We start from the raw sequence: 20,619 nt of genomic DNA, 5'->3' as shown, positions 1-20,619 counted from the left end.
GCTTCATGGATCCTTTAAGTGGCTCAGAGGATCCAGACAGACTGTCCCTGGTGTGGTGGAGTCTGGCTGTGGCACCAGAGGAGATCCAGTCAGCTGAGAGGAGGCTCCTGGAGGAGATCTTCCCAAACCGGACCGAGGAGCAGGCCCAGAGGCAGCAGAGCTTCCTGAGGAAGTTTGCCTCGTCTCCAGCCTTCAGTGAGAAGTCCAGGTATGGATCGTACCGCTTCACCTTCACAGTGGAGGAGGTGCTGGAACTCACTGACTGATTAGAAAATACAAAAAACAACTGAATAGAAAACCAGTAAATTTTGTTCAAATAAGAAACTAAAACAGAAAAAGACGGTCAAGAAGCAGAGAGGACTCCGAATACAATAACTAGGTGTGTTTGTTTATGTCAGCTCCTCGGGTTACTGATTTATAGATTTCTTCTAACAAAACTTCTCTTTTTCTGCGCGTCATGCAGGTCTTCAAGACTTCCCTGTACAAACAGGAAGTGATGTATGCTGTGCTGATCCACAGCCGGGATGATGACGAGAACTTCAAACATTATCCCAGACTGCCCGATGATCCGAACAACGTCTGTGCTTACAGAGATGGACGCTTCATCTGGAGACCAGAGGCCATGTGTGAGACACACCGGTGGGAAAAATATTTTCCACCTGTGAGCTTTACCTGCAGCTTCAGTTTCACGTTTCTCTCCCTGAGCTGTGTCAGTGAGGTGTTTTGAAACAGTTTGAAAATCACTGAACTCAATTCTAAATTTTTGCTCTCTTCTCAGGTATGAGTTGATTGAAGACGAGGAGAACGACCTGGCAGTCGTTGTTCCTGTCACGTTCGTGTCCCTGTTCATGTCGCCCTCACCCTCCATGTGAAGAGCGGAGAGGTACCTTCACTGCTCCTCCTGCAGGAACGTTATTTCATATTTAATCATCTTAAAGCTGCAGCTGTTAGTGGCCCTCAGATAACGGCTGGTTTAACTGGTGAAGAGTCCTCAGGTGCTCAGGATCAGTACAAATTCCACACATTTGAACTGGATGTAAAAGGAATCATTAAACACATTTTATTGTAAATAAACATTTTAACTCACTTTTATACTCTAAATTGTAACAAAACACATTTTCTGACCTCTTTGCAGGTTCCTGTGTTAAACTGTCGTTCACCTTTTTCTCTCTGTTCATTTTCTTGTTCAGGTGCTGAAGTTTGATCCTGATGATCTGATAAAGAACCTCTCGTTCTGTGAGCGTGATCAAAGTGTACCCCATCTGCACCTGGCTTTGATAGTTATGAGGACACTCAAAAACTGGTTACTTCTTTGAGCCACTGAAGAGGTTCCCTAACTAACTATAATAATAACTACTGTGGAATCCCGTGAAAGAAAGATCAGTGGCTTTCTTCGTAAGTGGCTGGGACTTCCCCGCAGTCTCACCAGCGCTGCCTTGTATGGGGCAAGCAACAGCGTGCAGTTACTCTTCAGTGGTCTCACAGAAGAGTTCAAGGTGGCTCGCAGACGAGAAGCCCTACAGTACAGAGATTCTAAAGACTGCAAGGTGGCATCAGCAGGTATTGAGGTAAGGACAGGAAGAAAGTGGAAGGCTGAGAAGGCAGTTGAGGTGGCGGAGTCACGCCTAAGGCAGAAAACACTGATGGGGGTCTTAGCAACAGGGGGAGCAGGCTTGAGGTACATCCCAAAGGCCCAGGTCAGCAGGGCACAGGGAAAGGAGAGACACCAGCTACTCCAGGAAGAGGTCCGAGCAGGTGTGGAGGAGGAGCGAGTAAGTAGAGCTGTAGGCCTTAAGTGGCAGGGAGCATGGACAAGGTGGGAGAGCACCTTGCAGTGCAAGGTCACCTGGGCAAACATCATGCAGGCAGACTTCCACCGGATCCAATTCCTAGTGCAGGCAGTATACGACACTCTGCCAAGCCCAGCAAACCTCCATCTGTGGGGAAAGAGCGAGACACCTGCCTGTCCCCTGTGCTCTGGAAGAGGGACCCTAGAACACCTCCTTAGCAGCTGCCCAAGGGCCCTGGCCGATGGTCGGTATCGTTGGCGGCACGACCAGGTGCTCAGAGTAGTTGCTGAAAAGATTGCCTCAGCAATCAGCACCAGCAAGCATCATCATGCTCCAAGGAAGGCAATCTCTTTTATTAAGGCTGGAGAGAAACCCCAGGTGCGCCCACATTTGACAACTGGCCTCCTCAACACAGCTTCTGATTGGCAGCTACAGGCTGACCTGGGTAAACAGCTACAGTTCCCTCAGAACATTGCAAAAACATCACTCCGGTCAGACATGATAATTATTTCTGAGGCCTCAAAACAGCTGATCATGCTGGAACTCACAGTGTCCTGGGAAGAGCGGATTGAGGAGGCCAATGAAAGGAAACGAGGAAAGTACCAGGAACTAGTGCAGGAGTGCAGGGGAAGGGGCTGGAAGACTTTCTATGAACCCATAGAAGTGGGTTGTAGGGGCTTTGCAGGACGATCACTCTGCAAAGTCCTAGGCCGGCTGGGCGTGGCTGGGGCAGCCAAGAAGAGGGCCATCCAGGCTGTGAGTGAAGCGGCAGAGAAAGCCACAAGGTGGCTGTGGATCAAGAGGGCTGATCCGTGGGTAGCTACTGGTACGCAAGTCGGGGCCTGATCACCCCCGACTGGGTCGCCTGGGCGAGGGTGTATGATGTTGTGAGACCCGAAACACCTGATGACCCTAGGATACATCACTGAAGATGCATACCAGTGCATCCAGGAGATGTGTCTTTATAGTGCTCGAGCAGAGTTTTAGAAGTACTGAATCATTTTTTTGAGATTAGCTGAGAAAAAGATAGAAAAAATATCAGCTAATTTAAAATTAGCACAAATGCTAATTATTAATTAGTTTCACACTTTAAGACCATTTAAACAGGTGAGTTGTAAAAAACAAATCAACCCCTCCACACTTTTTATTCCGGAGAAAATGATCAGCAGCCAGGTGGGAAACGCGTTTTTTTTCTCATATAAAGTCAGACATGGGACTCACTGCTGGAGCCTCTAGTGGACATTAGAGGAACTGCAGCTTTGGTGCTTGAGCTTCATCTTTCAGTTCCTGCTCGCTGTAAACATGCCCTCATTTTTCCAAGCTAGGACAGGTGAAGCTAACAGTTTCTCCTCTGTCTTTTCCTCCTCTTCAGAGCTCTAAAGTGGAGAAAAAAGACCCTGACATGATTAAATGGAGTCTGAAGCGAGACAGCAGCTTCAGTTTGAACTCTCTGGGTTCTGCAAACTTTTCTTTTTCCTTATTTTTAAGAGACCAAACATAAAACTTCATGTTGGTGTGGTGAAAGCACCGAAAGCGTGTGAATTTCATGTTTTATATTGCAATCTTTAGTCATGCTGAGGCTGTCTGTGGGGCGATCGTACTTTTATTCTCCTTTTTCTGAGTGAGAGGAGCATCAACATGCTGCCAACAAAGGGAGGTTATAAACAAGGATCAGTCAGGAGGAAGGAACTCAAACTGTTTGACATGATTTTAATAGTTGATTAAAGGTTAATTTAATAAACTTAATAAAGAGAGAATGATTGTCCTCCAATGCAGAGGTCAAACTTTTACCAAAATTTCATCTGTCTGTCTGTGAGCTCGAACTCCTCCCAAACCCATCAATAGAGAGGCAGAGGCAGACTCTCGCTTCGGCCACTGAGTCACAGGATGGTTTTGATCCGCCCAATGAGACGAATTTACAGCCTTCTGATGAGTGAAATGTTTTTGAAATCGACCAAGACAGCTTTGCAGACTCTCCAGAAATACACAAGTACTTACCAGCTGCCCTGCAACTCAGTGTTTCTGGTGCCCTCACCACATTCAGGTGTTTTCCCACTTAAAACATCACTCTTTCAGATATTTTTGATGAGCCCAAAAGCCATTCATTCCCCCCCAAAACTCAACGTAGCTCGCTAAACCACTAATCTCACTTCATAGGTCACCCCTCAGGTGTCACTTTACCTGTGATAGTAACTCCCAGCATGTGTAGGTTTGATCTCTGCTCCACGTATGAAACACACATAAAGAAATCCACAGCGTGAGTTCAATTATGCTTTTATTGTGAAACTAAAGGATAGAAAGAAATGAACCCGAGTAAGTTTACAGTCAGTTATCTGTGTCTGCATTTGGATTCGGATGAAAAATAAGGAAACATTTCAGACACACATTTTTATATCAAATTAAATCAGCTGTTTACATTTTTATCATGATAGTCAGATTAAGTTTAACATCTGTTAAGAGTTGAAGAAAAACACCTGCATGATTATCAAAGAAGAGAAAAAGAGGAACTGTTGGATTTTGCTCAACTTAACAGGAAAGACTCCAGTTAAAAGCAAACATGTGGGCCAGCAGTCACCAAAATAACAGACTGACCAACACAGGACAGTGGAGCCAATAAAAAACGATGCAGTTTACCAACTTATAGAAAATAGTCAGGACCTAATGGAGGAGCAGCACTTTATGAAGAGCTGACTCAAAGAAAGGACAAAGAGAAGAGAATCACTGAGCATTTAACTGGATTGATTTGAATCAAAGATAACAAGAAGAAGTAAATTATCTGAGTCAGTAGAAACAAATAAACACAAAACTAGAACCCAACCAGAAAGAGAGAGAGAGCAAGAAACTGATTCCAGCAGGTGATTTACTTCCTGTTTTACTTCTAAAAATGGCTAAGCTCCGCCCACAGCAGACAGTCTAAACAGGAAGCGTTGGAGCTGTCACACCTCTCACATGGTGAAGATCAGATGACCACTGAAGGTGGTGTGATGATTTTCATTATCACTTATCCTTGAACCAGCCCAGAGACGCACAAACACCTGATCTCCAACCTCTAGAAGCAGTGAGGCTCCATTAGAGGCGCTCACAGAACCAGATGTTGGACTTTCATATGCTATAAATATGTGTTCTCCATTCCTGAATAACACACCACCTGTCTCAGTGTTTCCATATCCATATACTTTCCAGTCAAAGTGGTAGGCTCCTCTCACTGGTGCAGTGAAAATACCTGTGGGACATTTGTTTTTGTCATGTTAAATCACCTGATAGAACATCTGGAACATCAGCCTGACATCAACATAGCTGAGAAGTGACATTCAGTGTTATTACCTGTGTTTTTGTTGTAGGCATTTCCAATGTTTGTGACAACATGTTTGAAGACCAGAGTAATCTGAATGTTAAAGGTTCCAGTATCTCCAGCACCTTGTTCCAGCAGAGAGGCTGAGAAAGCCACCTGTTTGACTGAGACAAAGAGAAATGTCATTATTTTTAACTTTCTGTTAAAAAGTGACCATGACAAAAACTTTAATCTACAATCAAATACATTTTTGACAGCTGAAAGCGTTTCATTGTCACAGAAGAAATCAAACTCTTTATGTTAGAATAAAATTGTTAAATGTTGCCAAGCTGTATGATCAAAGACATTCTTCTGTTTTTATCCCTCTCCCCAGCCTGTTGAATGGGTAATTAGCTATAGTGTTTAACTACAGGCACATCCTATGTGAAGGTTCTGTTTCTGTCCTTATTTAGTGAGGATGTTTACTTCCTGCCATTTATGACCTCACCTGTGTGTGGTGAGACCATTACAGGAATTAAGCCATATACTGGGTGAGGGAAGATGACCCTTTTGTGATCAGCAGGAAGTCACACAGAAACACCCACATTCACACATACTCACTCACGTGCACATACATACAAACAAACACATGCTCACACATACATACAAACAAACACATGCTCACACATACATACACATGGCTACAGGGGCGTGTGTTTGATTCCTGATTATGTAGCATAGTTCATACACACATAATTACCCAGCAGTTGAGTAGAGGTTGTTGGCTTCTGTCTTCAAATACACAGAAATTAGGCCCAGATTTTCTAAAACAGCCTGTGAGTGTAATGGTGAGACAGCACTAATAGGTTTGGTTAGTTTTAGCTGTGTTTTCTGAACACTGGTGCAGTCAGTTCATTACCTCCATTCACTTTAACTCAGTGTTATTTGTGTAGCGCCAAATCATTAAAAAAAAGTTTCCTCAAGGTGTTTTTTATCTTGTAAATTAAAGTCACTACACTAAATGTTAAGTTTACATTAAAAGATGGTTTTTAGATTTGAATATGTGTATAAGTAAAGATCATCCACTCTTAGCTGGAGGTCCTAGTTGACCGATGAATACGTTTAATAGTGATCTCCAAAATCTGAACATTCAGTCTGGCTGTCAGAGAGCTGTTTGGGAGTCTGTTTTAGAAAGGGTGAATGCAGACAGTGTGAAAGAGTGCTCCACTGAAGAAATTTAAGAAAAGTGACATGATCTCAGACACACAAAGTTAATGAGACTGTTTGAAGTCCTGTGGATTAAAGACCCGTAACTGAACAGTCATTTGTACCTGAACAGGTAACTGTGGTTGAGGTTATTGATTCCCTGGACTGAATAAATTTAAACATGTGCCAAAAATATACACATTTTAACATTTCTATAGAGATGATCAGATTTGCACACAATACCTTCTGACTTCAGCTTCAGCTGGTCGATCTCAGTCTTCTGTCTCTCCAGCTTTGCTTCTTGTTCTGAGAAAAACACAAAACAAAGAAAATCTCACTGACAGCACACAGTGATTCACATGTTTTTATCTCTAGTGCTGCTTTGTGATGATTATTTGACTCTGTTGAAGGCAGTGTTGGGTAAGTTACTTTAAAATAGTAACTTAGTTACATTACTAGTTACTTCTCTCAAAAGTAACTCAGTTACTTCAAGTTACTCGTTACTTTCAAAGTAACTAGTTACTAGGGGAAGTAACTTTGGTTTTACTCAGAATTCTCTTGTTAATGTGTTGCTTCCATAACTTTGCCAGTCTTCTAGCTTGCTTACTTGCCACAGTGCACTGTGCCACCTACCAATAGAAAGGAAAAGATAATGTGCACATTTCCACGAGAGAAATCCCACGCCTGGACCGTCATTGACTGCTGCCATGATTCTAGCCTACGTCACAGAGTCATGTGCACCTTTTACATCCAACACAAAAACTGCAGTCGTGGTGCTTTCGATTGTACTCAGAACTCAGAAATTCTGCCTTCTGAATAGGAAGATGTAGGTAACACCAGACTGCAGATGAGCTGCATACAGGGCTGGACTGGGACAGAAAATCGTCCCGGGCATTTTGACTAGAGACTGGCCCACCATTATAGGAAAAATCATAAAGCCTTTGAATGCAAACAAACACTGTTGTGACAGTGATGTTCACTGTTCTGATGGTATATATGCATCAATCTATCAATCGTTTGTTGTTTGTCTGTCTGTGGTGTCACCCTATCTGTTTGTGAATCTGTCTGTTTAGTTCAATGTCTTGTCTGGTTCCATGTGTCTGAGTTTCCTGTTTTATTGTGAAGGTCTGTGTCATATGTGAGTGTGCTCAGTTTACGTTTCCCCTGTCCCGTCAGCTCAGATTCCTCCCAGCTGTGTTGCCCTCCTGTCTCTCATCCCCTGATTACTGGTGTGTGTATTTAAGCCCTGTGTGTTCTCCTGCCTGTTGCCGGTTCGTCTGTGTTACTCGGTGTCCTGCTCGTCTCTCTGCCTCTCATCCCTTTTTGTATCATCTCAGGTTTGTCATTTAGCTTTCCCAGTTCAGGTCTTTAGTTTTGTCTTCCCTCTTGCCTGTTTGCCTTCTCACTCCTGTATAAATAAACTCACCAGCATCTTATCCACTGCCTGCTTCTTGGGTCCTCCTTCTAAATCCACACGGCTCGCCTCGGCAGCCGTGACAGTACGAACCGGCCATTATGGACCCAGCAGCATTCAACCCGCCCAAGGAGCTCCGGGAGGACATTGTTTACTCCGTGGACAAATTAATTAATGCGTCGCTGGAGCACGAGGGGAGAGAATTTCGCCAAGCCGTGGCTAATCGGCTACAGCGCTTGGTTTCTGGTCTCCCCTGGCTGCTCAGCTCACTTCACCCGCTCGCACAGAATTTCATTCTGAATGGACTCCGTCTTCACCCCCCGGCTGCTACCGCCCACCCTGCAACTCATGCTTCACTGCCCGGTCCGACAGAGGATGTTCTGCCCGGCCCGTCAACCCAGCCTTCGAGGGGGAAACGGCGCTCACGCTGCCGACGCTCCTCGCCACAGTCGGACCTGGGGATTTCCGAGCGGCCAGCTGTGGTGAGTGGACAGGACAGTATTATTGGTCTGAACTGTGGGACCGTTTACTCAGGGGTGATGTTCTGTACGGCACAGGACAAAAACTGTTCATGGCCAGAAGCTCAGTTAGCCGCCCGGCCAGAAGCTCAGTTAGCCGCCCGGCCAGAAGCTCAGTTAGCCGCCCGGCCAGAAGCCCAGTTGCCACCTCCGCCACATTCAGCCTCACAATCCATAGCTCAATTACAGTCACAGCCAGACTTATTACAAACCCTGTTACAATCCATGGCCCAGTCAGTAGCCCGGTTGGCAGAAGAATCATTAGCTTTATCCTCAGTTCAGCCTCCTGTTCAGCAGTCACCAGCCCTGCATCCTGTGTCAGTTGCTCCACCACCTGTTCAGCCATCACCTTCACCTACTCCTCCTGTACAGCAAGCCATGTCAGTCCAACCCATAACGGACAGTTCAACAACTTCGTACTCTAAGCAGAGAGACAAACCCAAGAACAATGTCAACATTCCTCAAAGGCTGGCCAGTTCTGAGACTGAGATGCACTCTGGGGCCTCCCCAGAGGCTGGGTTTCAGCCCCCATCAGACTCTGGACCCCTGGAGTTTAAGAAGCCAGCTGAGGACTGCACCCGGCTGTCGCTGCCTGAGCAGGGTCAATGCTCTGCGCAGCTGCAGGCCGCTATGTGCCTGCCAGAGGCCCGTGTGCCTGCTGGTTCTGTTGCGTTCCTGCCAGAGGCCCGTGTGCCTGCTGGTTCTGTTCTGTCCCTGCCAGAGGCCCGTGTGCCTGCTGGTTCTGTTCTGTGTGTGCCAGGGGCTCCAGTGCCCACTGGTTCTGAGACTGTTTTTGCTGGGGGGCCCGAGGAGCCCATCCAGCCTTCTGCCTCTTCAGCTGGGGGGCCCGAGGAGCCCGTCCAGCCATCAGCTGCAGTCTCATCACCAGCTGCAGTCTCATCACCTGCTGCAGCTTCATCACCCTCGCCTGCTGCAGCTTCATCACCCTCGCCTGCTGCAGCTTCATCACCCTCGCCTGCTGCAGCTTCATCGCCTGCTGCGGCTTCATCACCCTCGCCTGCTGCGGCCTCAGAGTCTTCGGCCTCGCCTGGTCCAGCCTCTGCTTCATCCGCTTTGCCTGGTCCAGCCTCTGCTTCATCCGCTTCGCCTGGTCCAGCCTCTGCTTCTGCTTCAGCCTCGCCTGGTCCAGCCTCCGTGTCTTCATCCTCATCATCCTCGCCTGGTCCAGCCTCCGTGTCTTCATCCTCATCATCCTCGTCTGGTCCAGCTTCTGCTTCAGCATCGCCTGGTCCAGCTTCTGCTTCAGCATCGCCTGGTCCAGCTTCGTCTGGTCCAGCCTCCGCTTCGCCTGGGGCTGCAGGGGCCACGCAGCCTTCAGGTCCCCTACTACCACCTCCACATCATCGGTCATCTGCCAGGCCGCTTGTTGGGCATCTCCGCCACCGTGGACGCCCTCCTGAACGCCGCCACTGCCTTCCGCGTGGCCGGCCTCCGGACTTGTTTCCACGCCGCTGTTGGCGTCCGCACGGTCGGCCCCCAGAACTGTTTCCACGCCGCTGTTGGCGTCTGCACGGTCGGCCCCCAGAACTGTTTCCACGCCGCTGTTGGCGTCGGCACGGTCGGCCCCCAGAACTGTTTCCGCGCCACTGCCTACTGCGTGGCCGGCATCCGGACCTGCCCCGCTGCCATGCGTATGGTCAGCCTCCTGAACTTGGGCCTTTTTGGACTCTTGAATTCTAACAACAGCTGATCAAGCTTAAACGTGCTGCTGTTGTTTAGCGCGACATCCGCTGGTTTCCTGTTTCTGGCGCAAAGTGGAAGATCAACAAACAAGAGAGACGATCAGCTGATCATTGATCAGTTTTCATGATTGAAGTAGAAACAGGAGAGGGAAGGGGGAGAATGAAAGAAGAAGAGGCAGCTGTGCAGCAAAGACACAGAATAACTCCAGCTTTGTGCCTTTTTCATTGTAGCTGAATTACGGGACAAACTGTTCCTTTTCACCTCAATAAGAAACGCGTAATATTTTCTCTGAATACCAGACGGGACGGTTGGCAACTCTAATAACTTATGAACAAAATAAAGTTCAACATCATTAACTTCATAGCACTCACCCAGCTCTATAGAAACTCTGTCATGCTAGCTAGCACGCAGTACGGAAAAAGTCAGCACAACGAAAATAAACTCCACCTAAACTTGGTTCATATCTGACCCAGAGAGACTGCAGGTCATAACTTCTTACCTGAAGTTCAGTTCACCTGACACTCTCGTACCAGCGGTCTCTCCTCTTGCCTCCCTTTTCCTTCGTCCACCTGCTGTCTTCCACCACTTGCTAATGTTATTGAATCTGTGGAAGCTCCGCGATAGCCACCACACGAAGTAACGAGTAACGACCCTATCTAAATCCCAGTAACGAGTAACGCGTTCCTGATTTTGGCATAATAACTAGTTACCGTGCTCGTTACCACAATAATAACGTAGTTACTGTAACGCGTTACTTAATAACGCGTTAGTCCCAACACTGGTTGAAGGTGACTGTGTTCATCCTTCCTCCCATGGATCATGACACTGACCACACCACCAATTAAATCCTGATCATCTGGAACACCAGCAAGACACTCTGGACTTACCTAAGAGTATTTTATTCCAGAAAACATGAACTGACCCCAGGTGGTTCCCCATAACCATGGTTATAAAGTTTGTGGATTTTCAGATTACTGAGTTTCTGAGCTTCCTGTTACAGAAAACATGCTCAGTTTCACATGGAGGGTTTAAAAATACAGGGCTTCATCAGTTGCTTCATTAGTTGCTCCCAGGATGTTTATGAATCCTGGTGTAATTCTTTATTAAAGATGCTGCTTTACTTAAACAGCACCCTTCAGCAAACAGAGATTGTTAAAAGTCCGCTTGTTTACTGTACCTGTTTAGACTACGTTACCCCCTACCGGTTTGTAGAGTACGCTTGGGGAGTGTGATCGTGTGTACATCGTCTCTTTATGTCTGTCTCCACGTTGGTTGAGTGTGGAGTGAGTGCATATGAGAGCATGAGGGGGGGAATGGATGTTTGTATCTGTGTGTGCCTGTATGTCTGTGTCTATATGTCAGGTTGGGTATCAGACGCCACCTCTCTGGGGACATCTCAGGCCCTCCAAGGTTTGGAGGCCTATCTCCACCCACCACCACTTCCCCTGCCAGTGGCGGACTCCCTCAGACATCGGTGCGTTGGTGGTTCTTTGTGTCCGGGGGTGGTCTTCCAGGTACACACCGGCTCACTCCTTGGCGGCCACTTATCGGGGCCTGGAGCCTGGGGCTCGCTCGGGCCACTTCGGAGGTGGGGTGCCCCCGGCTTCTCGGCCTGGGGCTCGGTCACTCAGGCGCAGCTGGCTGCCGGCGGAGCTCACGGGCGCGTCACTGCAACTCCCCCTGGCTTCTGCTCCACGGCTGCTGAGTGAGCCCTCATCTGGGACTCTCCTCAGCTCTTTCTGGGACAGTGGCGCAGCTGCCCCTCTGTTGGTCTTCCTTGGTCTCTCGTGTTCTGGGGGCCTCTGGATGTCTGGAGTTTTGATCTCCTCCATACCTGCTTCATGCCCTGGAGGACGGTGCTGTGGCCCCCCCCACACCCTCTAGCAGATCATTACATGAAGGAACCTTTTAAAAAAACCAGCGCGTCCATGCACACAGGTGTACACACGGGTGATCACAAACTACACCCTTTTTGGCTCCTACCTCAAAGCACACTGTGTTCTGTTGATCTTATGTGCTGCACAATAATGTTTAATATTTAGTATTTACTGTCATATTCCCATATATCATTGTGATGTTGTTTATTCTATTACTCTCGTTCTCTTCTGCTTGTTTTCTTTTTTTCTTTCTCAGCAGGTGATCCAGGTGATTGATAGATGCATTTTTTTTTCTGCTCATTCTGTTGGTTTTTGTCTTTTGCCCTTCTCCCCCGTCCCTCTTCTCAGCTGTTTCTCTTTCCCTTTCTCTTTCTCCCCTTCTTTCCCCCAGTCAAGTCTGTCCCGTATTCAGTAAGTGAAAATAAAATAAACAATAAAAGGTGAATCAAATGGACCATTACGGCAAGGCTGGGATGGTCAATTTGGTAAAGTAAATCCGTTGGGCATCTTTCTTTGCCTTTAGACAATAATTCTGATGCAAAAGAGCCAAACGGGACAGGCAAAAAAAAAAAAAAAGACTACGTTACCCATGATGCACCTCGGTATTGTACTTACTTGCATTCCTGTGTGTGTGCTTACCACGTGGTTATTGTAAGATAAGAGTGATGCTTGTTTAGCTTTATCTGTGTTATTTGCTAAGTAAGAAGCTAGTCCAGTTGCTATCGCTAAGATGCGGGTTTTGGGCTACTACAGGCAGCCTTGGTTTCAGCCCATATTTCCTTTAATATATGACTTCCTGTCATATATTAAAGGAAAGCTAGTTGTAGTTGGCTTTAAGTACTTGCTGTGGTTATTATCTGAACTTGAAGAGTTAACAGCAGGCAAAAGACTGTGCAAATGACCTATAACACTGAAAGGTCAAGCAGCAGCATGTATGAATACCACTGATGGAACATGAGCTTTGAATTACAAGCTGGGAACTTAACCAGTGACATGATTGTTTGAAGGCACTGGATGTGATATTTTCCATGCTGGGAGTTAACCTAAAAGAAAAGATTGAAAAGCTCAACAGAGAAGAAACAGAGAAGAAGAAACAGCTGAGTGGGGCCTGCGTTTGCTGGAGATTTGAAGGCCAAACAGGAAACTGTGAGAGGAGGGACATGGACCAGTGAGAGGTCAAGCCGGACGAGGTCGAGTGAGAGCGTACAGGATATAATTGGATTGAAAATGGAGGCTGAACTGGTGGAGGTTTAGAAATGTCCAGAGCATCATAACAGAAAGGTAAAAAAAGAGAGAGAGAGAGAGATAATAACTACATGAATGAATAGAAAACACACATACACAAATTGTTACATGTGAAATTATTTTTGGAGAGAATCAGAAGTGAGATAGTTTGAATCCACAGCTCCACTGCACAGACATAGATTAAACCTGGCTAATAACACACACACATGCAATGAAAGTCAGCTTGCTATCTTTTATTAGTGTTAAAATAGGGTGAATTTAACACACTTAAACCCAGAAGTTGAGGAATAACTCAGGGAAGTTCCACGACAATAGAGTGATTTTTGTGAAAAGGAAAAAGTGATTAAAGCTCAAAGTAGTTTTTAGAATAGTGAATTAGAAGTGCTCTTGGACAGATTGATCAAAACAAGTGATTACTGTAGAAAGAAATAAAAATAATTCAATAATGTGGTAATGTTTAAATATGCATTTCTCTTGTCAGGGTAACTTCCTGAGATATGACTCAGTTTGCAAAGTAGCTGAAATGAGTGGTGACGAAGAAGCTTACTGTCTGGCTGTGTGTCTGAGGCTTCTTATCCGAAGTTTAGAATTTAGTGATGATAGATTGTCATAACATATTTAGAATCAGAATCAGAATACTTTATTGATCCCTGGGGGAAATTATTTTTTGTTACAGTGCTCCATTATAAACCAACATTAAGACAAGACAGACAATACACTAACTAAGAATAGTACAATACATACAGTGGGGCAAAAAAGTATTTAGTCAGCCACCGATTGTGCAAGTTCCTCCACTTAAAATGATGACAGAGGTCAGTAATTTGCACCAGAGGTACACTTCAACTGTGAGAGACAGAATGTGAAAAAAAAATCCATGAATTCACATGGTAGGATTTGTAAAGAATTTATTCGTAAATCAGGGTGGAAAATAAGTATTTGGTCACCTCAAACAAGGAAAATCTCTGGCTCTCACAGACCTGTAACGTCTTCTGTAAGAAGCTTTTCTGTCCCCCACTCGTTACCTGTATGAATGGCACCTGTTTGAACTCATCATCTGTATAAAAGACACCTGTCCACAGCCTCAAACAGTCAGACTCCAAACTCCGCCATGGCCAAGACCAAAGAGCTTTCGAAGGACACCAGGAAAAGTATTGTAGACCTGCACCAGACTGGGAAGAGTGAATCTACAATAGGCAAGCAGCTTGGTGTGAAAAAATCAACTGTGGGAGCAATCATCAGCAAATGGAAGACATACAAGACCACTGATAATCTCCCTCGATCTGGGGCTCCACGCAAGATCTCATCCCGTGGGGTCAAAATGATCATGAGAACGGTGAGCAAAGATCCCAGAACCACACGGGGGGACCTGGTGAATGACCTGCAGAGAGCTGGGACCAAAGTAACAAAGGTCACCATCAGTAACACACTACAACGGCAGGGAATCAAATCCCGCAGTGCCAGACGTGTTCCGCTGCTGAAGCCAGTGCATGTCCAGGCCCGTCTGAAGTTTGCCAGAGAGCACATGGATGATACAGCAGAGGATTGGGAGAATGTCATGTGGTCAGATGAAACCAAAGTAGAACTTTTTGGTATAAACTCAACTCGTCGTGTTTGGAGGAAGAAGAATACTGAGTTGCATCCCAAGAACACCATACCTACTGTGAAGCATGGGGGTGGAAACATCATGCTATGGGGCTGTTTTTCTGCCAAGGGGACAGGACGACTGATCTGTGTCAAGGACAGAATGAATGGGGCCATGTATCGTGAGATTTTGAGCCAAAACCTCCTTCCATCAGTGAGAACTTTGAAGATGAAACGAGGCTGGGTCTTCCAACATGACAAGGATCCAAAACACACCGCCCGGGCAACAAAGGAGTGGCTCCGTAAGAAGCATTTGAAAGTCCTGGAGTGGCCTAGCCAGTCTCCAGACCTCAACCCCATAGAAAATCTGTGGCGGGAGTTGAAAGTCCGTGTTGCTCGGCGACAGCCCCAAAACATCACTGCTCTCGAGAAGATCTGCATGGAGGAATGGGCCAAAATACCAGCTACTGTGTGTGCAAACCTGGTAAAGACCTATAGTAAATGTTTGACCTCTGTTATTGCCAACAAAGGTTATGTTACAAAGTATTGAGTTGTATTTTTGTTATTGACCAAATACTTATTTTCCACCCTGATTTACGAATAAATTCTTTACAAATCCTACCATGTGGATTCATGGATTTTTTTTTTCACATTCTGTCTCTCACAGTTGAAGTGTACCTCTGGTGCAAATTACTGACCTCTGTCATCATTTTAGGTGGGGGAACTTGCACAATCGGTGGCTGACTAAATACTTTTTTGCCCCACTGTACATATATATACATACATACATACATAAGTCACTCATAAATAAATAGCTGAACAAGAAACATGTGTAGCTGTAGCAGCAAACAGTGTGTTAAGTGGATGCGTTGTACAGGGAGCCACAGGCAGGAAAGATTTCCTGTGTCGTTCAGTGGTGCATCATGGGTAATCTCAGTCTCTCACTGAACGAGCTCCTGTGACTGACCAGCATGTCATGGAGTGGATGGGAGGTGTTATCCAACATTGTCTTTATCTTGGACAGCATCCGCCTCTCCGACACCACCTTGAGGGAGTCCAGCTCCATCCCCACAACATTGCTGGCCTTACGGATCAGTTTATTAAGTCTGTTGGCATCTGCGACCCTCAGCCTGCTCCCCCAGCATGCAACAGCATAGAGGATCGCACTGGCCACAACTGACTCATAGAAAATCCTGAGCATTTTCTGGCAGATGTTGAAGGACCTCAGTCGCCTCAAAAAATAGAGACGACTCTGGCCCTTCCTGTAAAGTGCTGTGGTGTTTTTAGCCCTCATCTCATCTCATCATCCCTGCTGATGCATCCAACCACCGCAGAGTCATCAGAAAACTTCTGAAGATGGCAGGTCTCTGTGCAGTGGCTGAAGTCTGTGGTGTAGAGGGTGAAGAGGAAGGGGGAGAGGACAGTCCCCTGTGGTGCCCCTGTGTTGCTGATCACCTTGTCAGACACACACTGTGGGAGACGTACATATTGTGGTCTTCCTGTCAGGTAATCAACAATCCAGGACACCAGAGAAGCATCCACCTGCATCGCTGCTAACTTATCACCCAGGAGGGTCGGCCTGATGGTGTTGAAAGCACTGAAAAAGTCAAAAAACACGACCCTCACAGTGCTCGCCGGCTGGTCCAGATGGGTGTAGACACGATTGAGCAGGTAGATGATGGCGTCCTCTGTTCCGAGACGAGGCTGATAAGCGAACTGAAGGGGATCCAGATGTGGTCTTACTATGGGTCGCAGCTGGTCCAGGATGAGCCTTTCCAGGGTCTTCATGATGTGAGAGGTCAGTGCCACGGGCCTGTAATCCTGGGGGCCACTGGGACGAGGCGTCTTTGGTACAGGGACGAGGCATGATGTCTTCCACATCACCGGGACCCTCTGCAGACTCAGACTCAGCATAAACAGTTTATGAAAGACTCCACACAGCTGGGGGGCACGGCACAGGTCTTGAGGACAAGGGGACTCACTCCGTCTGGTCCAGCAGACTTGCCTGAGTGAAGTCTCCTCATTTGCATCTCAACCTGGTATTGAGTGAAGGTGATGGGTGGGGGAGGGGTGTCAGGAATCTCACAGGAGGCAACATGTGAAGAGAGAGGCTGGCACAGTGGTGTGGCTCTGGGTTCCAGGCCGGTACCATGCCGGCAAGAGAAAGGGGATGCTTTGCTTTGCTTTGCTTTGCTTTGCTTTGCTTTGCTTTGCTTTGCTTTGCTTTGAGCCGGAGCAGGAGGAGGAGAGAGAACGGAGGGGAGACTGAAGGTTCACATAAGAGTGTGGAGCTGAAATCCTGCTAATTTCGGGTTGCTGATGTTTGCTTTAAAAAAAAAAAAAAAAAAAAAAAATTCTGTGTTATTGACTGGGTTTAGATTATTGTATCACATTATATTGTTGGGGAAATGCCAAATGCTAAAGGGGAGAAAATGTTTGATATAACTCAGGTTACTATTAACAAAAGCAGGCCACTGTAGAAGTCAATTAAATTTTATAGAAGAAAAACAGGTAGAACCAAAGCAAAATTTAGGAATTATATAGGGGATTGGTAGACTTGTTACATTAAAATGTAAGTTATGGAATAACAAAGACTGGTACCAGTGACCGAGGTTTTTCCATTTAAAATAGTAAATTATTAAATGAATTAAAAGGAAAACAATTGGTAAGGGTCTGTGATACTAGCTGCCACTGGAGAGAAACAGGAGCAAAGTAAGGAAAGCAAACTCATTTTGGTCAGCTCTGATAAATTCAAATTAAAAGTACCATGACACTCAGAGGATCAATGTGAAATTAAAATACGGGAAATTTTCCATGAAGCACATGACTGATAACTGTTCTGATTTAAGTTTTCTGTCTTATAACACAGATTGGATCATAAGGGGGGGAAACTGAGTATGAAATGTGAAATTCAGGTTAACACACAGGTTTTGTTTCTTGGAAGTTCCAAGGATGCAGGCTCTTGCTGGAGCCAGGAGTTCAAAAGATTTGACTCGTGTGGTGCGGTGACTCCCAAGCTAGGCGAGTGGCTCCAGCAGATCCCGGGAAAAACATCGGAGATCTCTGTCCAGAAGAGCGCAGTCCTGGGAACAGCTAAGATACTGCGCAGGACCCTCAAGCTCCCAGGCCTCTGGTAGAGGACCCGAGCTTGAAGGATAAACCGCCCGCAGGGGCGTGCTGGGTGTTTTTATATATATATATATATATATATATATATATATATATATATATATATATATATATATATATATATATATATATATATATATATATATATATATATATATATGTGTGTGTGTATATATATATGTATATATGCGTTCTTGATGTCATGTTCTGTGTGAGGATGCTCTCCACAGCGCCTGTATAGAAAATCCTGAGGATCTTTGGAGAGACCCTTCCTCAGTTGTCGTAGGTGATACAGGCGCTGCCTAGCCTTTTTGGTCTGGACCTGAATGTGGGCAGCCCATGTCAGGTCTGAGGAGATGTGGACACCGAGATACTTGAAGGACTGCACCCTCTCCACTGGAGCTCCATTGATGATAATGGGCTTGTAGTCTCTGTGCTGACTCCTTCTGAAGTCCACCACCAGCTCCTTGGTCTTGCTGACGTTCAGCTGGAGGTGGTTGTCCTGGCACCACGATGCCAGATTCTTCACTTCATCCATGTAGGCCGCCTCATCGTTGTTGGAGATGGCACCCAACACCACTGTGTCGTCAGCAAACTTCACAATGGTGTTGGAGCCATGGGTGGCCACACAGTCTGAAGTGTAGAGGGAGTAGAGCAGTGGCGAGAGGACACATCCCTGAGGTACTCCTGTGTTGATTCGGTAAATGCCCAAGACAACTTGAGAAATGTAAATCACCGCTTGATTCATTCATTTGGTTGACTTGTTTTGGAAAACTGGACCGTAAACAATATCACACCGGCAGTGTTGGGAAGGTTACTTTTAAAATGTATTCCATTACAGATTACAGATTACATGCCCCAAAATGTATTCTGTAACGTATTCCGTTACGTTACTCAATGACAGTAACATATTCTGAATACTTTGGATTACTTAATATATTATCGTGCTTTTTACAACAACATGAATGTACTATTGCTGTGTGATTTATTACTATTACTGAAGGTCCGCGACTCCGAACTGTAGTAAAGGGACCTCTGACTAATACGGCGGGGTCCCTGTCGGCTCGTAGCCGAAAAATAGCTTTACTTTGTTGTGTGGGTCAATTTTTCTTCCGAGAGACAGAAAGAGAAAGGCTGCTCCAACAGAACTTATTGTTTTGGAGGAAAACACGAACACGGTGTACAGTCGAGTCTTAATAGCTTACTTACAACTGGGCTCGTCAGGCTCTCTTCTTGGCTGAAGTGGTTATTATTATATTTACATGCTTCCAGCTCCCGTTTTTCCTCGATGACAACTCGTACCTTTCCACTCCCCTTTTTCTCCCTCCTCGCGCTCACAGACACATAACGTGTATGGCAGTCCATTCTCCCTGCAGCACGGACTACACTGCCCATGATGCTGCATTCTTTAGAGCTATGCTTGTAGCATTCTGCCTGTTAGCTTAGCACAACAACAACAACAAAAGGCGCTCTCTCACCCAGGAAACACGCAGAGAGAGAGAGCGTCGCCCTGTAACCATGGCAACCGTAGCGCTGCCGGCTGGAACAACAGAACGTAGCTGTCAAACAAACCCAAACAGTCCTGACCCGCGACAAAATGAAACAGGAAAGTACCGCAGTGTAATCCATTTATTTCAACAAAGTAACTGTATTCTGAATACCACCTTTTTAAACGGTAACTGTAACGGAATACAGTTACTCATATTTTGTATTTTAAATACGTAACGGCGGTACATGTATTCCGTTACTCCCCAACACTGCACACCGGAAACGAGCGCTCTACAGGAGTTTCCCCACCGGACATAGCATATGCTAACGTGCACATAGTCTATTATCCTCAAATATTAATTATAATAATAATAACTTTATAAAGCACATTTCAAGAAAACCAAGTACACTTTACAAAAGAGTTTAAATGGATGTTTGTCATTCCTCATGTCTGTCATTCTGAATATCGATGAAGTGATATTGATATGTCTGTACCACAACAGTGGATCTTATTCACTACCTGACATGATACTGTACCTTGAGTCTGTTTTTCCAGGAATGCCATCCTCACTTTCTGATCAGCCACTGAGGCGGTCAGTTCTCTCAGCGCAGCGTGGATGTCCTGTGTCCTGGACTGTTGGACTGCAGTCTCAGTCTGATGTGCTGACACAGAGCAGACCAGAAGCAAAAGTGGGAGAAACATGATGATCTTCATTCAGTCAGCAGAAACCTGCTGTATAACTGTCATCTGTTAATCTGAGAGTTTTATAACGAGGGGAAAAGAGGCGTGAATGGGGAGGTTTCTGCCCCACATGTCCCCTCATCCTCCACCTCACACACTGCAGAGCCACAGGACCAGAATCAGACTTTGACTGCAGGACTGAACATGTAAACAGCAGAAATGTAGAGATGTTCTCCTTTGAACTCTCTGCAGTTAACTGTGTGCACAGAGTTCATGCATATATACATGCGGAGCTGGGACTTATCAGCTAACACCAGCGTTAGCGTCCATGACCCACTCTGATGTTTAACAGCATTCTGAGTTTCCTGGTGCAAAAACCAGGCTTAAAAATATTTACTGGAAGGCTGAAAGGTTGATGCCGTAGAAGAACTCACTGACTCAAGGCCTTTTCACACAGGAAGCAGATATTTATTTTAAAACAGTCATAAAAAGATGGAACTATTTTTGAATGCTGGTTTGATCGTGTCAGCTCCACAAACAGAGAAAACGTTTGTTTGTCGAGCTTGTTGAAAGAACCAAAGTACAATTCAACAATACGAAGAACTGCAACACACTGACCTCAGCACCTCTGTGGTTACAGGAAATCAGCTGCATGTCAAACTGACACGAATCACTCAAGAAAAAAATCAGAAAAACTGAAATCTTTATTTTTCT

The 20,619-nt window shown here is 45.8% G+C and overlaps 2 protein-coding genes across 2 annotated transcripts; one reads left to right on the top strand and one right to left on the bottom strand.

The window, feature by feature from the left end:
- Positions 1 to 1,355: 1,355 nt before the first annotated feature.
- Positions 1,356 to 2,690, top strand: LOC113017285 (uncharacterized; the record flags this gene model as incomplete). The annotated part of the gene is made up of 1 exon (XM_080306943.1): positions 1,356 to 2,690. A coding segment is annotated over one exon (1,281 nt), but the record flags the coding sequence as incomplete, so codon positions are not given.
- A 1,358-nt stretch (positions 2,691 to 4,048) lies between these two features.
- Positions 4,049 to 20,165, bottom strand: LOC113030973 (complement C1q tumor necrosis factor-related protein 3-like). Its single transcript, XM_026182786.2, has 4 exons — positions 19,761 to 20,165; positions 6,511 to 6,573; positions 5,115 to 5,246; positions 4,049 to 5,013 (listed from the first exon to the last, which is right to left on the bottom strand). The coding sequence occupies exons 1-4, from the start codon at positions 19,936 to 19,938 to the stop codon at positions 4,736 to 4,738; spliced, it is 651 nt and encodes a 216-aa protein (XP_026038571.2). The 5' UTR covers positions 19,939 to 20,165; the 3' UTR covers positions 4,049 to 4,735.
- Positions 20,166 to 20,619: the final 454 nt, after the last annotated feature.

Source organism: Astatotilapia calliptera, chromosome 10 (genome assembly GCF_964374335.1).
Source record: "Astatotilapia calliptera chromosome 10, fAstCal68.1, whole genome shotgun sequence".
In the NCBI taxonomy this organism is placed as follows: Eukaryota; Metazoa; Chordata; class Actinopteri; order Cichliformes; family Cichlidae; genus Astatotilapia; species Astatotilapia calliptera.
This window is presented reverse-complemented; position numbering and strand designations above follow the sequence as displayed.